The sequence below is a fragment of the Nerophis lumbriciformis genome, linkage group LG13 (assembly GCF_033978685.3).
Source record: "Nerophis lumbriciformis linkage group LG13, RoL_Nlum_v2.1, whole genome shotgun sequence".
NCBI classification, from domain to species: Eukaryota; Metazoa; Chordata; class Actinopteri; order Syngnathiformes; family Syngnathidae; genus Nerophis; species Nerophis lumbriciformis.
The window spans coordinates 41449407-41465932 of NC_084560.2; the positions used below are offsets into that span (position 1 = coordinate 41449407).

General features: G+C 38.3%; 1 protein-coding gene across 10 annotated transcripts in view; it reads left to right on the plus strand.

Annotated features, from left to right (window-relative positions):
• caska (calcium/calmodulin-dependent serine protein kinase a) overlaps positions 1 to 16526 on the plus strand; it is a 343590-nt gene that overhangs the window by 290494 nt on the left and 36570 nt on the right. For all 10 annotated transcript variants that reach the window (XM_061970776.2, XM_061970777.2, XM_061970783.2 and 7 more), the window contains 4 exons: positions 10316 to 10504; positions 12994 to 13072; positions 13125 to 13210; positions 13287 to 13355. In XM_061970776.2, the coding sequence (XP_061826760.1) occupies positions 10316 to 10504; positions 12994 to 13072; positions 13125 to 13210; positions 13287 to 13355 (423 nt within the window). The remainder of the gene's footprint in view (positions 1 to 10315; positions 10505 to 12993; positions 13073 to 13124; positions 13211 to 13286; positions 13356 to 16526) is intronic.

The window sequence follows — 16526 nt, forward strand, 5'->3', positions numbered from 1 at the left end:
TCGGATTTCAGCGGCTTAAGCGATTCAACAGATTACGCATGTATTGAAACGGATGGTTGTAGTGTGGAGGCAGGTAGCGAAGAAGAAACTGAAGCTATTGAGCCATATCGGTTTGAACCGTATGCAAGCGAAACCGAGGAAAACGACACGACAGCCAGCGACACGGGAGAAAGCGAGGACCAATTCGGCGATCGCCTTCTAACCAACGATTGGTATGTGTTTGTTTGGCATTAAAGGAAACTAACAACTATGAACTAGGTTTACAGCATATGAAATACATTTGGCAACAACATGCACTTTGAGGGTGCAGACAGCCCATTTCAGGCACGCTAAGAACATATATTTTTCCACGATTTCAGCACTCAGGTTAAATAGACACAAAATACTGCATTACACAAGACTACCCGAATGTACTCGAATGATTGAAAAAAATAAATGTTTTTAAGCTAAATTATTGGTAAACACAGTTTATATATAATCATTTACGTAAAACCGCGAGTAATGAATAAAGTTCTCATCAATTAATATATTCTGTAGACATACCCTCATCCGCTCTCTTTTCCTGAAAGCTGATCTGTCCAGTTTTGGAGTTGATGTCAGCATCTGCTTTGAGTGTCGCAGGATATCCACACATTCTTGCCGTCTCTGTCGTAGCATAGCTTTCGTCGGTAAAGTGTGCGGAACAAACGACTGACTATTTCGTCGGCTTTCCCCACACCCTCGTATTTTGAACAAATTTCGTCCAATTTCTTGCCACTTTCGCATCTTTGGGCCACTGGTGCAACTTGAATCCGTCCCTGTTCGTGTTGTTACACCCTCCGACAACACACCGACGAAAGTGAGAAAATGGCGGATTGCTTCCCGATGTGATGTCACGTTGTGACGTCATCGCTCCGAGAGCGAATAATAGAAAGGCGTTTAATTCGCCAAAATTCACCCATTTAGAGTTCGGAAATCGGTTAAAAAAATATATGGTCTTTTTTCTGCAACATCAAGGTATATATTGACGCTTACATAGGTCTGGTGATAATGTTCCCCTTTAAAACATTCACATGTTGCATGAGATGAAATGTTTATTAACTTTCTGTCCGTAACATAAATATTTTTATTAGCAATGATGTAGTCCTGTAACATCATTTCATGATTAATATCCAAAAAATAACATTCTTAACAAATGACAGTAGAATAAGCACACTGATTGAGGAGTCATAGTAAAACCACCTGAAATTTACACTTTACATGTAGTGTTGGAGTTGTCCAACTTTTTGTGTGGCCATAAACGCACCAGCGGCTAATTGCCATAGTGTATGTGTTGGTGCAGGTGAGAGAGATGTTGATATAACAGATGACAAAGAGTTGCTTTTGGCTTGGTTTGTACGGTAGACTAGTGTTTTTCAACCTTTTTTAAGCCAAGGCACATTTTTTGCGTTGAAAAAATCCGGAGGCACACCACCGGCAGAAATCGTTAAAAAACGAAACTCAGTTGACAGTAAAACGTTGTTGTCGCAATTATCGGATATGAATTCAAACCATAACCATAACCAACCATGCATCACTATAGCACTTGTCTCAAAGTAGGTCTACTGTCACGACCTGTCACATCCCGCCGTGACTTATTTTGAGTTTTTCTGTGTTTTCCTGTGTGTGGTGATTTAGTTCTTGTCTTGCGCTCCTATTTTGGTGTTGATTGTCATGTCATGCATGGATGTACTTTGTGGACGCCATCTGCTCCACACACAGTAAGTCTTTGCTGTCGTCCAGCATTCTGTTTTTGTTTACTTTGTAGCCAGTTCAGTTTTAGTTTCGTTCTGCATAGCCTTCCCTAAGCTTCAATGCCTTTTCTTAGAGGCACTCACCTTTTGTTTATTTTTGGTTTAAGCATTAGATACCTCTTTACCTGCACACTGCCTCCCGCTGTTTCCGACATCTACAAAGCAATTAGCTACCGGCTGCCACCATATGAAAGAGTATTACACGGTTACTCCGCCGAGCTCTAGGCAACACAGACACTCAACAACAACACATAATTTGCGGACTATAATTACCGTATTTTTCGGAGTATAAATCGCTCCGGAGTATAAGTTGCACCGGTCGAAAAAGCATAATAAAGAAGGAAAAAAAACATATATAAGTCGCACTGGAGTATAAGTCGCATTTTTGGGGGAAATGTATTCGATAAAAGCCAACAGCAAGAATAGACATTTGAAAAGCAATTTCAAATAAATAAAGAATAGTGAACAACAGGCTGAATAAGTGTACGTTATATGAGGCATAAATAACCAACTGGTATGTTAACGTAACATATTATGGTAAGAGTCATTCAAATAACTATAACATATAGAACATGCTATACGTTTACCAAACAATCTGTCACTCCTAATCGCTAAATCCCATGAAATCTTATACGTCTAGTCTCTTACGTGAATGAGATCAATAATATTATAATCATTTCACACATAAGTCGCTCCTGAGTATAAGTCGCACCCCCGGCCAAACTATGAAAAAAACTGCGACTTATAGTCCGAAAAATACGGTACTGGTTTGCAAAAAATATTTTTAACCCAAATAGGTAAAATTAGATAATCTCCCACGGCACACCAGACTGTGTTTCACGGCACACTAGTGTGCCGCGGCACAGTGGTTGAAAAACACTGCGGTAGACAACGACCAGTTTTGCATTGTTTTGGTGTGGTTATGGCCGACAAACAATTTCGCTAACTAAAGGGACCGATGGAATTCCTGTCCTCCTTTAAGTGTCTCCACAGACGTTACAATCATTTAAGTGTTGACAAACATTGTGGCTGCCTTTCGTCACCTGTTACTCACCGTTGCATTGCAAAATCATACAAAACAAATGATTTGTTTATTTTCTTTAGAGTGGGATTTGATTTTTTGCGCGGCGTAGATTTGCTGTGCGCATAGGACGCGTGAGCAGTGCGCAATTGCACACCTTAGAGGGAACGTTGTTCAAGAGCGACTTATGTGTGAAATGATTAACACATTAGCGTAAAATATCAAATAATATTATTTATCTCATTCACGTAAGAGACTAGTTCAGGGGTCGGCAACCCAAAATGTTGAAAGAGCCATATTGGACCAAAAATACAAAAACAAATCTTTCTGGAGCCGCAAAAAATTAAAAGCCATATTACATACAGATAGTGTGTCATGAGATATAAATTGAATTAAGATGACTTAAAAGAAACTAAATGAGCTCAAATATAGCTACAAATGAGGCATAATGATGCAATATGTACATATAGCTAGCCTAAATAGCATGTTAGCATCGATTAGCTTGCAGTCATGCAGTGACCAAATATGTCTGATTAGCACTCCACACAAGTCAATAACATCAACAAAACTCACCTTTGCGCATTCATGCACAATGTTTAAAGCTTGGACAAAATGAGACAGAAAAAGAAGTGGCATAAAACACGTCCTAGAAAGTCGGAGAAAGTTATACATGTAAACAAACTACGGTGAGTTCAAGGACCGCCAAAATTAGTAGGACAAAACGGTGCTCGCCAAATACTGGAATCAGTGAAGCATGTTTAATATAAACAGTGTGCTTTATAACAATTAGGGAGGTTTGTGTCATGTTTGTCCTCCTACAGAAACCATATTAAAACAAAAAATAAAAATTTTTCCTCTCATCTTTTTCCATTTTCATACATTTTTGAAAAAGCTCCAGTGAGCCATATAAAACAACTTTAAGACTCTTACTAATAATGCGCCACACTTTGAACCAAAACCAAACAAGAATGACAAACACATTTCGGGAGAACATCTGCACCTTAACACAACATAAACACAACAGAACAAATACCCAGAATCCCATGCAGCCCTAACTCTTCCGGACTACATTATACACCCCTGCTACCACCAAACCCCGCCCCCACCCCAAAACTTTGTATGCAGTGTTATTTCATTTTAAATTTCAAAAGATTTTTGTGGCTCCCATTGTATTCTTTAATTTGTGAAACTGGTCAAAATGGCTCTTTGAGTGGCAAAGGTTGCCGACCCCTGGACTAGACGTATAAGATTTCATGGGATTTAGCGATTAGGAGTGACAGATTGTTTGGTAAACGTATAGCACAGGGGTAGGGAACCTATGGCTCTAGAGCCAGATGTGGCTCTTTTGATGACTGCATCTGGCTCTCAGATCAATCTCAGCTGACACTGCTTAACACGATAAGTAATGAAAATTCCGCTGGTAATCGCAGTGTTAAAAATAACCACGTATCAACCAGACTACAAAGCCATCAGCAAAACCATGCAGCACCAGAAGTTGCATTAATGGTAAGAAGTATTTAATTTATTATTGGTTAGCTTCAGAATAACAGCCATCCATCCATCCATTTTCTACCGCTTAATCCCTTCGGGATCGCGGGGGGCGCTGGAGCCTATCTCAGCTACAATCGGGCGGAAGGCGGGGTACACCCTGGACAAGTCGCCATCTCATCGCAGGGCCAACACAGATAGACAGACAACATCCACACACTAGGGCCAATTTGGTGTTGCCAATCAACTTATCCCCAGGTGCATGTCTTTGGAGGTGGGAGGAAGACTGAGTACCCGGAGGGAACCCACGCAGTCACGGGGAGAACATGCAAACTCCACACAGAAAGGTCCCGAGCGCGGGATTGAACCCAGGACTGCACAGGACCTTCGTATTGTGAGGCAGACGCACTAACCCCTCTACCACCGTGCTGCCCTTCAGAATAACAATGTTATTAAAAAGAATAAGAGACTCATTATACTCTAAAAATGTTGTTCTTACTTAAAAATGCACGCATTTAGTTGTATTCATTGTTAAAAAATATTGTACGGCTCTCACGGAAATACATTTTAAAATATTTGGCTTCCATGGCTCTCTCAGCCAAAAAGGTTCCCGACCCCTGTTCTATATGTTATAGTTATTTGAATGACCCTTACCATAATATGTTACGTTAACATACCAGTTGCTTATTTATGCCTCATATAACGTACACTTATTCAGCCTGTTGTTCACTATTCTTTGTTTATTTTAAATTGCCTTTCAAATGTCTATTCTTGATGTTGGCTTTTATCAAATACATTTCCCCAAAAAATGCGACTTATACTCCAGTGCGACTTATATATGTTTTTTTCCTTCTTTATTATGCATTTTTGGCAGGTGCAACTTATACTCTGGAGCGACTTATACTAGGGATGTCCCGATCCAGGTTTTTGCACTTCCGATCCGATACCGATATTGTTTTTGCACTTCCGATCCGATACCGATACTGACCAATACCGATACTGACCGATACTGGCCTATCCGAGCATGTATTAAAGTTTAAAGTTATTTAGCCTACTTAGTTGTCAGAATCATGTTGAAAAGGGTTTTAGTACTCTTGATAACAACTAGCCAGCCGAATTAGGGGAGTTTGAATAATACACAATGGTTGGTAACAAGAAACTGACCTGTTTATTCAAGGATAAACACAAAATAGACAAAATTATACATGACAAACAGAAATGGCATCATTGAACTAGGGCTGGGCGATATGGCCTTTTTTTAATATTGCGATATTTTAAGGCCATATTACGATACACAATATATATCTCGATATTTTGCCTTAGCCTTGAATGAACACTTGATGCATATAATCACAGCAGTATGATGATTCTATGTGTTTTGATTGATTGATTGAGACTTTTATTAGTAGGTTGCACAGTGAAGTACATATTCCGTACAATTGACCACTAAATGGTAACACCCCAATAAGTTTTTCAACTTGTTTAAGTCGGGGTCCACTTAAATTGATTCATGATAGAGATATATACTATCAGATATATACTATCATCATAATACAGTCATCACACAAGATAATCACATTGAATTATTTACATTATTTATAATCCAGGGTGTGGAGGGGGGCGCCGGATGTAAGTGTCAAAAAGACAGCCAAAAGAGTTTGATATGAGAATAAATATAAAGTAAAAAAATAGGGTAGAAATGCACACATTTGCAGGAAATGTAGTCTTGATTTTCAACATTTTCTTTCAAGGCTTGCATGTCTACATTAAAACATTCTTCTTCATACTGCATTAATATATGCTACTTTTAAACTTTCATGCAGAGAAGGAAATCACAACTAAAAAAATCACTATTTTTTTCATACGGTGTTGATCTGGAAATGTTTGCCTCGGCATTTTGATGGTGTGGACGTGTGGCACCGAACGGAGATAAGCGTCTCGACAGACGTTACAATATTTGAACAATGATGACGAAAACTGTTTTCTCTGTCGTGTCCGTGTGTCGAAAATTGTTGTGCGCTTATTTTTTTATTTGATTTTGTGCGTGGCATAGATTTGCTATGCGCAGAGGACGTTTGAGCAGTGCGCAATTGCACAAGCGTGCACCTTAGAGAGAACGTTGGTCACACGGCTGCGCTAGCATCACAGCTAATGTTAGCCAGGCTGCTACCTCTCTGCTCGAAGAGGATGTATACGTATGTGACGTATGACGTGACAGTATGTGACGTATGACGTGACAGTATGTGACGTATGTCGTGACAGTATGTGACGTATGTCGTGACAGTATGTGACGTATGACGTGACAGTATGTGACGTATGACGTGACAGTATGTGACGTATGACGTGACAGTATGTGACGTATGTCGTGACAGTATGTGACGTGTGTAAGAAGGTGCGCTTGCTGTCTGTGAGAGGGAGACACAGGAAAGAGTGAGAAGAGCCTGTCGTGTAATGCCAGCAGCTAAAAGCAACTGCGTGAGAATCCACAGACCTGTGGATGTGTTGAAGGTGTGCTGGAAAATGCGGAACGGAAATTACGGAGCAGCAGAAAAGTGGAATGTATTATTTAAATCGGTGCGTTGGAAAACACGGAGCGGAGTTTTTTTTTAAACTGGATCTGGATCGGCATTTTCCCATGCCTTGCCGATACGCAATTTTTGGCAAATATCGGCGGCCGATCCGATCCAAATATCGGATCGGGACATCCCTAACTTATACTCCGAAAAATGCGGTAGCTTTCGCCTGTCCCACTAGACACACCAATAAGCTTGTTTATAGATGTACAACAAAACTCTTCATAGGAAGTTGCCATTTGTTATAAGTTTGTGACATGATTCAAAGCACATTAATGAACATATCAAATATAAATGTGACAGATTGTAGGCAAAGGCTGATTTCCATCTGCATCTCATTTATTTTATTTTTTATTTTTTTGCCAACAAATGTTCCTATACAAGATTCTTCTAGTTTACCAGTATCTTCTAAAATGTAAAAAAAAAAATGTTAAAGGGGAACATTATCACAATTTCAGAATGGTTAAAACCATTAAAAATCAGTTCCCAGTGGCTTATTTTATTTTTCGACGTTTTTTTCAAAATTTTACCCATCACGCAATATCCCTAAAAAAAGCTTCAAAGTGCCTGATTTTAACCATCGTTATAAACACCCGTCCATTTTCCTGTGACGTCACATAGTGAAGCCGACACAAACAAACATGGCGGAAAGAACAGCAAGCTATAGCGACATTAGCTCGGATTCAGACTCGGATTTCAGCGGCTTAAGCGATTCAACAGATTACGCATGTATTGAAACGGATGGTTGTAGTGTGGAGGCAGGTAGCGAAGAAGAAACTGAAGCTATTGAGCCATATCGGTTTGAACCGTATGCAAGCGAAACCGACAAACGACACGACAGCCAGCGACACGGGAGAAAGCGAGGACGAATTCGGCGATCGCCTTCTAACCAACGATTGGTATGTGTTTGTTTGGCATTAAAGGAAACTAACAACTATGAACTAGGTTTACAGCATATGAAATACATTTGGCAACAACATGCACTTTGAGAGTGCAGACAGCCCAATTTTCATCAATTAATATATTCTGTAGACATACCCTCATCCGCTCTCTTTTCCTGAAAGCTGATCTGTCCAGTTTTGGAGTTGATGTCAGCAGGCCAGGGAAGCTAGGGTCGATATTCTTCTTTTGATCATCTTCGGGACGGTGTGAGCCAAGACATCCAGGGGGTTTAGCTCGCTCGTCTGCGGGAACAAGCTGCCGCCATTGCTTGCCGTGCTACCGAGGTCCTTTGTCCCTGAATTGCTCACACACTCCGGCAGATTCAATGGGGGTCTGGCGGCAGATTTCTTTGACTTTATCGTTGGAAATGCATCTGCTTTGAGTGTCGCAGGATATCCACACATTCTTGCCATCTCTGTCGTAGCATAGCTTTCGTCGGTAAAGTGTGCGGAACAAACGTCCAATTTCTTGCCACTTTGGCATCTTTGGGCCACTGGTGCAACTTGAATCCGTCCCTGTTGGTGTTGTTACACCCTCCGACAACACACCGACGAGGCATGATGTCTCCAAGGTACGGAAAACAGTCAAAAAAAACGGAAAATAACAGAGCTGATTTGACTCGGTGTTTGAGAAAATGGCGGATTGCTTCCCGATGTGACGCGTCATCGCTCCGAGAGCGAATATTAGAAAGGCGTTTAATTCGCCAAAATTCACCCATTTAGAGTTCGGAAATCGGTTAAAAAAATATATGGTCTTTTTTCTGCAACATCAAAGTATATATTGACGCTTACATAGGTCTGGTGATAATGTTCCCCTTTAAGTATGAGCAGTGTGAGTTAATCAGTTGAAGGGGAAAGCCACTCAAATGTCGTCAGTGTCCCGCCGCTAATGGCGTCACCTTAAATGTCTGTGATTAAGCGGACACTCGCCCACTTAGACTAGGACAGTCCAGCATGGACAGAAAGAAACATGCAAAGACAGAAGATGAAGGGGGAATATTCAGCGAGCTGCTTAGATGATGATGAAGTATGTTCTGGGGTATTATGGGGGGCACTGCGCTTAAGATCATGAGTGCAGGATTAACCCTTTCATTGACCCCAGCCTCATTAGTGAACATACCACTACTTCCTGTGTGTCTCATGACATAACGTCACACAACAATTAGTCATGACATAACGTCACACAACAATTAGTCATGACATAACGTCACACAACAATTAGTCATGACAAGTTGACTTGTATAGCCCTAAATCACAAGTGTCTCAAAGGGCTGCACAAGCCACAACAACATCCTCGGCTCAGATCCCACATCAGGGCAAGGAAAAACTCAACCCAATGGGATGACAATGGGAACCTTGGAGGGGACCGCGATACGGTACCGATTCCATGTACCTAGGAATCAAATTTTTGGTACTTATATGTGTGTAAATATTGACTGTTTTTGGAAATAAAATAAAAAAATGTATGGCAACATTTAAAAATGAGCTGATTATTGAAACTGCTGTCCAGTTGTTGTATCTGTTAGCACATTTCTGAGTATCATTTGCAGGAATAACAATTAAGTTGCGATTGCATATGCAAGTCCAAGACGTTAGATGGCATTAGTGTATTGTTTTATGTGTTTGTTGCGCCCTAAAATGTGTTAATACTGTAAGTATTGTACTTGTTACGCACCAGCTGTTTGATTGTAGCGTGCATCTTTGTTGTGGTTTTCAATAACAAATTTGAAGGTGTTGAAATCAAAAAGTTAAAACCGCTAATGCTAATTGGTAGCATCTCAATAGCAAAGCCAATGTATGTTGGTATAAGGCTAGTGCATTTTTGGAAATGTGGAACCTTTCTTTACTTACTTACAATAGAATAGAATGGACTTTATTGTCATTGTATTTGCATATAACGAGATTAAGGACTCCAAGTTAAGGTGCGGTAGTGGGAACAAATATGGGGTAAAAATAAAGAATTTTTTAAATAAAATTAAATAAAATTTAAAAAAAAATAATAATAATAATAATAAAGTTTAAAAATAAATTATTAAAAAAATAAATAGTAAAATAAAAATAATAAAAAATAAAATAAATAAAATTTTTAAAAAATAAATTAAATTGAAAAAGACAACTAACAATTGAAATAAACAGACTACTATACTTTGGAGTGTTTTTGAGTCAATTACTTTGCTGGCATTGAAAATTGCAATATCACCTTGCGGTAGTTTGGCTCTCGGTGCTGCTAAAGTAATCGCCAAGTGCGAAGAGCTGGCTGAGTCGGCAACCAGGCGTGACGTCACGCGCAACCCAGGCATCGTAACATGGCACCATTGGATTTTACGAGAACGTCGGGATTCAGTGGGTGCTTAAAAAGTTATGGATTCGGTACCCATCCCTAATACTGCTATACACTGACTACTCTAAAGGGATTTCTGTAGCATTGTAGTGAATTATTGACACTAAAATAGGAAAAGGAAAAGAATGCTTAAGATTGATTTTTTTTTAACGTTTCGTGATCGCTTCTTGGGCTCCCAGGCGCTGCTGCAGGCCCACGACGTGGTGGCCCACGAGGTCTACAGCGACGAGGCTCTGAGGGTGACGCCACCGCCCACCTCGCCTTACCTGAACGGCGACTCACCGGAGAGCACCAACGGCGACATCGACCTGGAGAATGTCACCCGAGTGCGCCTGGTCCAGTTCCAGAAGAACACGGACGAGCCCATGGTGCGTTCACGCCGAGTCGCCACTTAATTTGACCATCTGAAAAGTGGAGTTTCAGCTGTTGACTGACTTCGTATGTTGCATAAAATGTGACATACATGTCACATACACGCTAACATATGTGATGTGTACCACCATGTAACACACTTTGTAACATGTCAAATGCCATGTAACATCTGTGTGACATACATGTGTGACATATGTCACATACATGGTAACATCTGTGTCACATACATGTGTGACATACAATGTAACATATGTCACATATGATGTAACATGTGTCACATACATGTGTGACATACAATGTAACATATGTCACATACATGGTAACATCTGTGTCACATACATGTGTCACATACAATGTAACATACGTGTCACATACGATGTAACATACGTGTCACCTACGCTGTAACATGTGTCACCTACGATGTAACATATGTGTCACATACAATGTAACATAGGTGTTACCTACGATGTAACATACGTGTCACATACGATGTAACATACGTTTCAAATAAGATGTAACATATGTGTCAAATATGATGTAACGTTTTAAATACGATGTAACGTGTCAAATATGATGTAACATACGTGTCGAATACGATGTAACATATGTGTCACCTACGATGTAACATGTGTCACATACAATGTAACATAGGTGTTACCTACGATGTAACATACGTGTCACATACGATGTAACATACGTTTCAAATAAGATGTAACATATGTGTCAAATATGATGTAACGTTTTAAATACGATGTAACGTGTCAAATATGATGTAACATACGTGTCGAATACGATGTAACATACATGTCACATACGATGTAACATACGTGTCACCTACGATGTAACATACGTGTCATCTACGATGTAACATACGTGTCACCTACGATGTAACATACGTGTCACCTGCGATGTAACATGCGTGTCACATACGATGTAACATACGTTTCAAATAAGATGTAACATATGTGTCAAATATGATGTAACATATGTGTCAAATATGATGTAACATGTGTCAAATACGATGTAACATGTGTCAAATACGATGTAACATGTGTCAAATATGATGTAACATACGTGTCTCATACGATGTAACATACGTGTCACCTGCGATGTAACATGCGTGTCACATACGATGTAACATACGTGTCACATATGATGTAACATACGTGTCACATGATGTAACATACGTGTCACCTACGATGTAACATGCGTGTCACATACGATGTAACATACGTTTCAAATAAGATGTAACGTACGTGTCAAATACGATGTAACATATGTGTCAAATGCGATGTAACATATGTGTCAAATATGATGTAACATACGCTTGTCACAAACGATGTAACATATCTGTCACCTATGATGTAACATACGTGTCACCTATGATGTAACATACGTGTCATCTATGATGTAACATGCGTGTCACATACGATGTAACATACGTGTCACATACGATGTGACATACGTCTCACCTACGATGTAACATTCGTGTCACCTACGATGTAACATACGTGTCACCTGCGATGTAACATGCGTGTCACATACGATGTAACATACGTGTCACCTACGATGTAACATACGTGTCACCTGCGATGTAACATGCGTGTCACCTGCGATGTAACATGCGTGTCACATACGATGTAACATACGTTTCAAATAAGATGTAACATACGTATCAAATACGATGTAACGTGTCAAATACGATGTAACACGTGTCAAATATGATGTAACATACGTGTCACATACGATGTAACACATGTGTCACCTACGATGTAACATATGTTTCAAATAAGATGTAACATACGTGTCAAATACGATGTAACGTGTCAAATATGATGTAACATATGTGTCACATACGATGTAACATACGTGTCACATACGATGTAACATACGTGTCACATACGATGTAACACGTTTCAAATAAGATGTAACATACATGTCAAATACGATGTAACGTGTCAAATATGATGTAACATACATGTCACATATGATGTAACATACGTGTCACATACGATGTATCATACGTGTCACCTACGATGTAACATACGTGTCACCTACGATGTAACATACGTGTCACCTAAGATGCAACATGTGTCAAATACGATGTAACATAAGTGTCACATACGATGTAACATACGTGTCACATACGATGTAACATATGTGTCACATACGATGTAACACGTTTCAAATAAGATGTAACATACATGTCAAATATGATGTAACGTGTCAAATATGATGTAACACACATGTCACATATGATGTAACATGTGTCACATACGATGTAACATACGTGTCACCTACGATGTAACATACGTGTCACCTACGATGTAACATACGTGTCACCTACGATGTAACATACATGTCACCTACGATGTAACATACGTGTCACCTATGATGTAATGTGTCAAATACGATGTAACATACGTTTCAAATAAGATGTAACGTGTCAAATACAATGTAACATATGTGTCATTGTTGAATGCAGGGAATCACGCTGAAGATGAACGACTCCAACAACTGCATCGTGGCCAGGATCATGCACGGGGGAATGATTCACAGACAAGGTAAGTAAACAGTAAACAACATGAGTGAGTTGTGTTGATGGTGTGTGATCAGGGACGCTGCACGTGGGGGATGAGATCAGGGAGATCAATGGCATCAGCGTGGCCAACCAGACTGTGGAGCAGCTGCAGAAGATGCTGGTGAGCCATGCCAAGTGTGTGTCTTGTATGTACACAAAGTGAGCCCGTGTGATGTGTGATGTGTGTGTGTTTGCAGAAGGAGATGCGAGGCAGCATCACCTTTAAGATTGTGCCAAGCTACCGGACGCAGGGTTCTTCCTGTGAGGTAATCATCTTCTTCTTCACCGCTCTTCTTACTAACCGCTCGCCTGGGTGCGCCGTGTGATGTGGACAGTGTGTGTGCGCGCGCGTGTGTGTGTGTGTGAGCGCGCGCGTGTGTTTTGCTACAACTGGGTCTCTGGATATCCAGCACACCAATTTCACAACCAAGATACCGGAACCTTCCCCCTCCTCTCCCTTTTCTCCTCTCTGCTCCAGGAATGACAAGCGATTCCTTTTTGTGGTTCTGTCTCGATTTCACCCACAGACGTTATATCACACACACACTCGCTATAGTGTGTGTGTGTGGGACTTTTATTCATAGGCGCCACCTACCAAAGTTCTCTTCTTTGGCTGTGTATCAGACTGGGCAAATGAAGGCCCGGGGGCCACATGCGGCCCGTTAAGCTTTTCAATCTGGCCCGCCGGACATTCCCAAATAATTTTTTTAGATCTTTAAGATGGAAAGTGTAGCTGCCATTATGATGTGCACTCATCTTTTCTAATTACCGTAAGTCTTCAACTATACTAAGTCTTTCAATGGTTGGAATCTGCGCTTATGGATTATATACTAGTTACTATGGTCATCTAATTAGTAACTATGGTCATCTAATTAGTTACTATGGTCATGTGATGTCATGGCAGTGTGGGCGGGAAGCGTTTCCACAGACGCGGAAGGAGATTTTCACAACAAAGTTCTAAAGCTTAGTGATGTGTCAGATGTATCAGATCAAAAATGACTTCAGGGTAAAAAAAAAAATTTCAAGATAAAATTTTTTTCAAGGTAAAAAATGATTTTCAAGGTGAAAAATGAATTTCAGGGTAAAAAAAATTTTTCAAGGTAAAACAATTTTTCAAGGTAAAAAATGATTTTTAAGGTAAAATATGACTTTCAAGGTAAAAAAAAAAATTTCAAGGTAAAAAAATTTTCCAAGGTAAAAAATTATTTTCAAGGTAAAAAATGATTTTCAGGGTACATTTTTTTTTCATATTTTGTCAATATTCAGTGTTTTATCCTTCATAGAAAAATTTGAAATTCCATTACGTTTATTAAGGCGGTCTGTCATAACGTTTTTAGCATTCAATCGGACATTATTGTGAGGTTTTGTATTAGTGTCCCTAAAAATAGATATACCGGATCAGATCAAAAATGACTTCAGGGTAAAAAAAAAATTTTCAAGATAAAAAATTTTTCAAGGTAAAAAATTATTTTCAAGGTGAAAAATGATTTTCAGGGTAAAAAAAAATGTTCAAGGTAAAACAATTTTTCAAGGTAAAAAATGATTTTTAAGGTAAAATATGACTTTCAAGGTAAAAAAAAAAATTTCAAGGTAAAATTTTTTTCCAAGGTAAAAAATTATTTTCAAGGTAAAAAATTATTTTCAAGGTAAAAAATTATTTTCAGGGTGCATTTTTTTTTCATATTTTGGCAATATTCAGTGTTTTATCCTTCATAGAAAAATTTGAAATTCCATTACGTTTATTAAGGCGGTCTGTCATAACGTTTTTAGCATTCAATCGGACATTATTGTGAGGTTTTGTATTAGTGTCCCTAAAAATAGATATACCGGATCAGATCAAAAATGACTTCAGGGTAAAAAAAAAAATTTTCAAGATAAAAAATTTTTTCAAGGTAAAAAATGATTTTCAAGGTGAAAAATGATTTTCAGGGTAAAAAAAATTTTCAAGGTAAAAACATTTTTCAAGGTAAAAAATGATTTTTAAGGTAAAAAATGACTTTCAAGGTAAAAAAAAAAAAATTCAAGGTAAAAATTTTTTCCAAGGTAAAAAATTATTTTCAAGGTAAAAAATTATTTTCAAGGTAAAAAATTATTTTCAGGGTACATTTTGTTTTTCATATTTTGTCAATATTCAGTGTTTTATCCTTCATAGAAAAATGTAAAATTCCATTACGTTTATTAAGGCGGTCTGTCATAACGTTTTTAGCATTCAATCGGACATTATTGTGAGGTTTTGTATTAGTGTTCCTAAAAATAGACATACCGGCCCCCAGACACATTGTTTTCTGTAAATGTGGCCCCCGAGTCAAAATAATTGCCCAGGCCTGCTATACATTATGATAAATTATGACACTGTAAGAGCAAAACTAGAGCCTAAAAAAAGTGCTAACAATGTCATAAAAATAAAGTTTACTAAGGCTACCGGGGAGGAACCTTATGAAGCTTTTCTTTGACTGAAATATAACATTTTTAAAAAGCAGCAGCATCAAGAACAGAACCAATGTTTAGTTTAGTTGTAAAAATAATACATGCATTGAAATGAATTAAAGAAAATTCAAGTGATTTAAAAAATCTGTAGGTTCAATTAATTTAATCAATCAATCAAACTTTATTTGTACAGCACTTTTCATGCATACAAAATGTAGCACAAAGCGCTTTACATTTAAAAACCATGATAGCAATTGCAATTTATGAAAAATAAATCAACAAAAATATGGAAATAGTAATTTAATACTAAATTAAATGTAACAAAACAAATTTAAACACATGTTATTTTTAGGGCTGCAACTAACAACTAATTTGATAATCGATTAATCTGTCGATTAATCGATTAATAATCGGATAAAAGAGACAAACTACATTTCTATCCTTTCCAGTATTTTATTGGGAAAAAACAGCATACTGGCACCATACTTATTTTGATTATTGTTACATGTTGCAGCATAAAGGTTTATAAAAAAAAAATTTAAAAGTAGCCTCTGCGCATGTGCATAGCATAGATCCAACGAATCGATGACTAAATTAATGGGCAACTATTTTTAGAATCGATTTTAATAGATTTAATCGATTAGTTGTTGCATCCCTAGTTGTTTTTAAATCTTACTCAATAATTTAATATTTGAAATGAAAATAAATCTAATATAAATATGTGGACTTCTGTTCACTTAATCCTGTATATTACATATATTCATTTGAATAAAGGCATAAGACCTAAAGAGTTTTGTTGATTTTGAGGATCTCTTTTTCAAATATGAAGTAAAGTATGCAATCTGATTTATTTCAATAAAGCATAAATATATTTTCTCAGTGGTTTTACATGACGATCAAAAGCGCAAATAATATGTACAATAATGATAATGTCAGACCCACTCGACGTCCATTGCATCTGGTCTCCCCTAGAGGGGGGGGTTACCCACATATGCGGTCCTCTCCAAGGT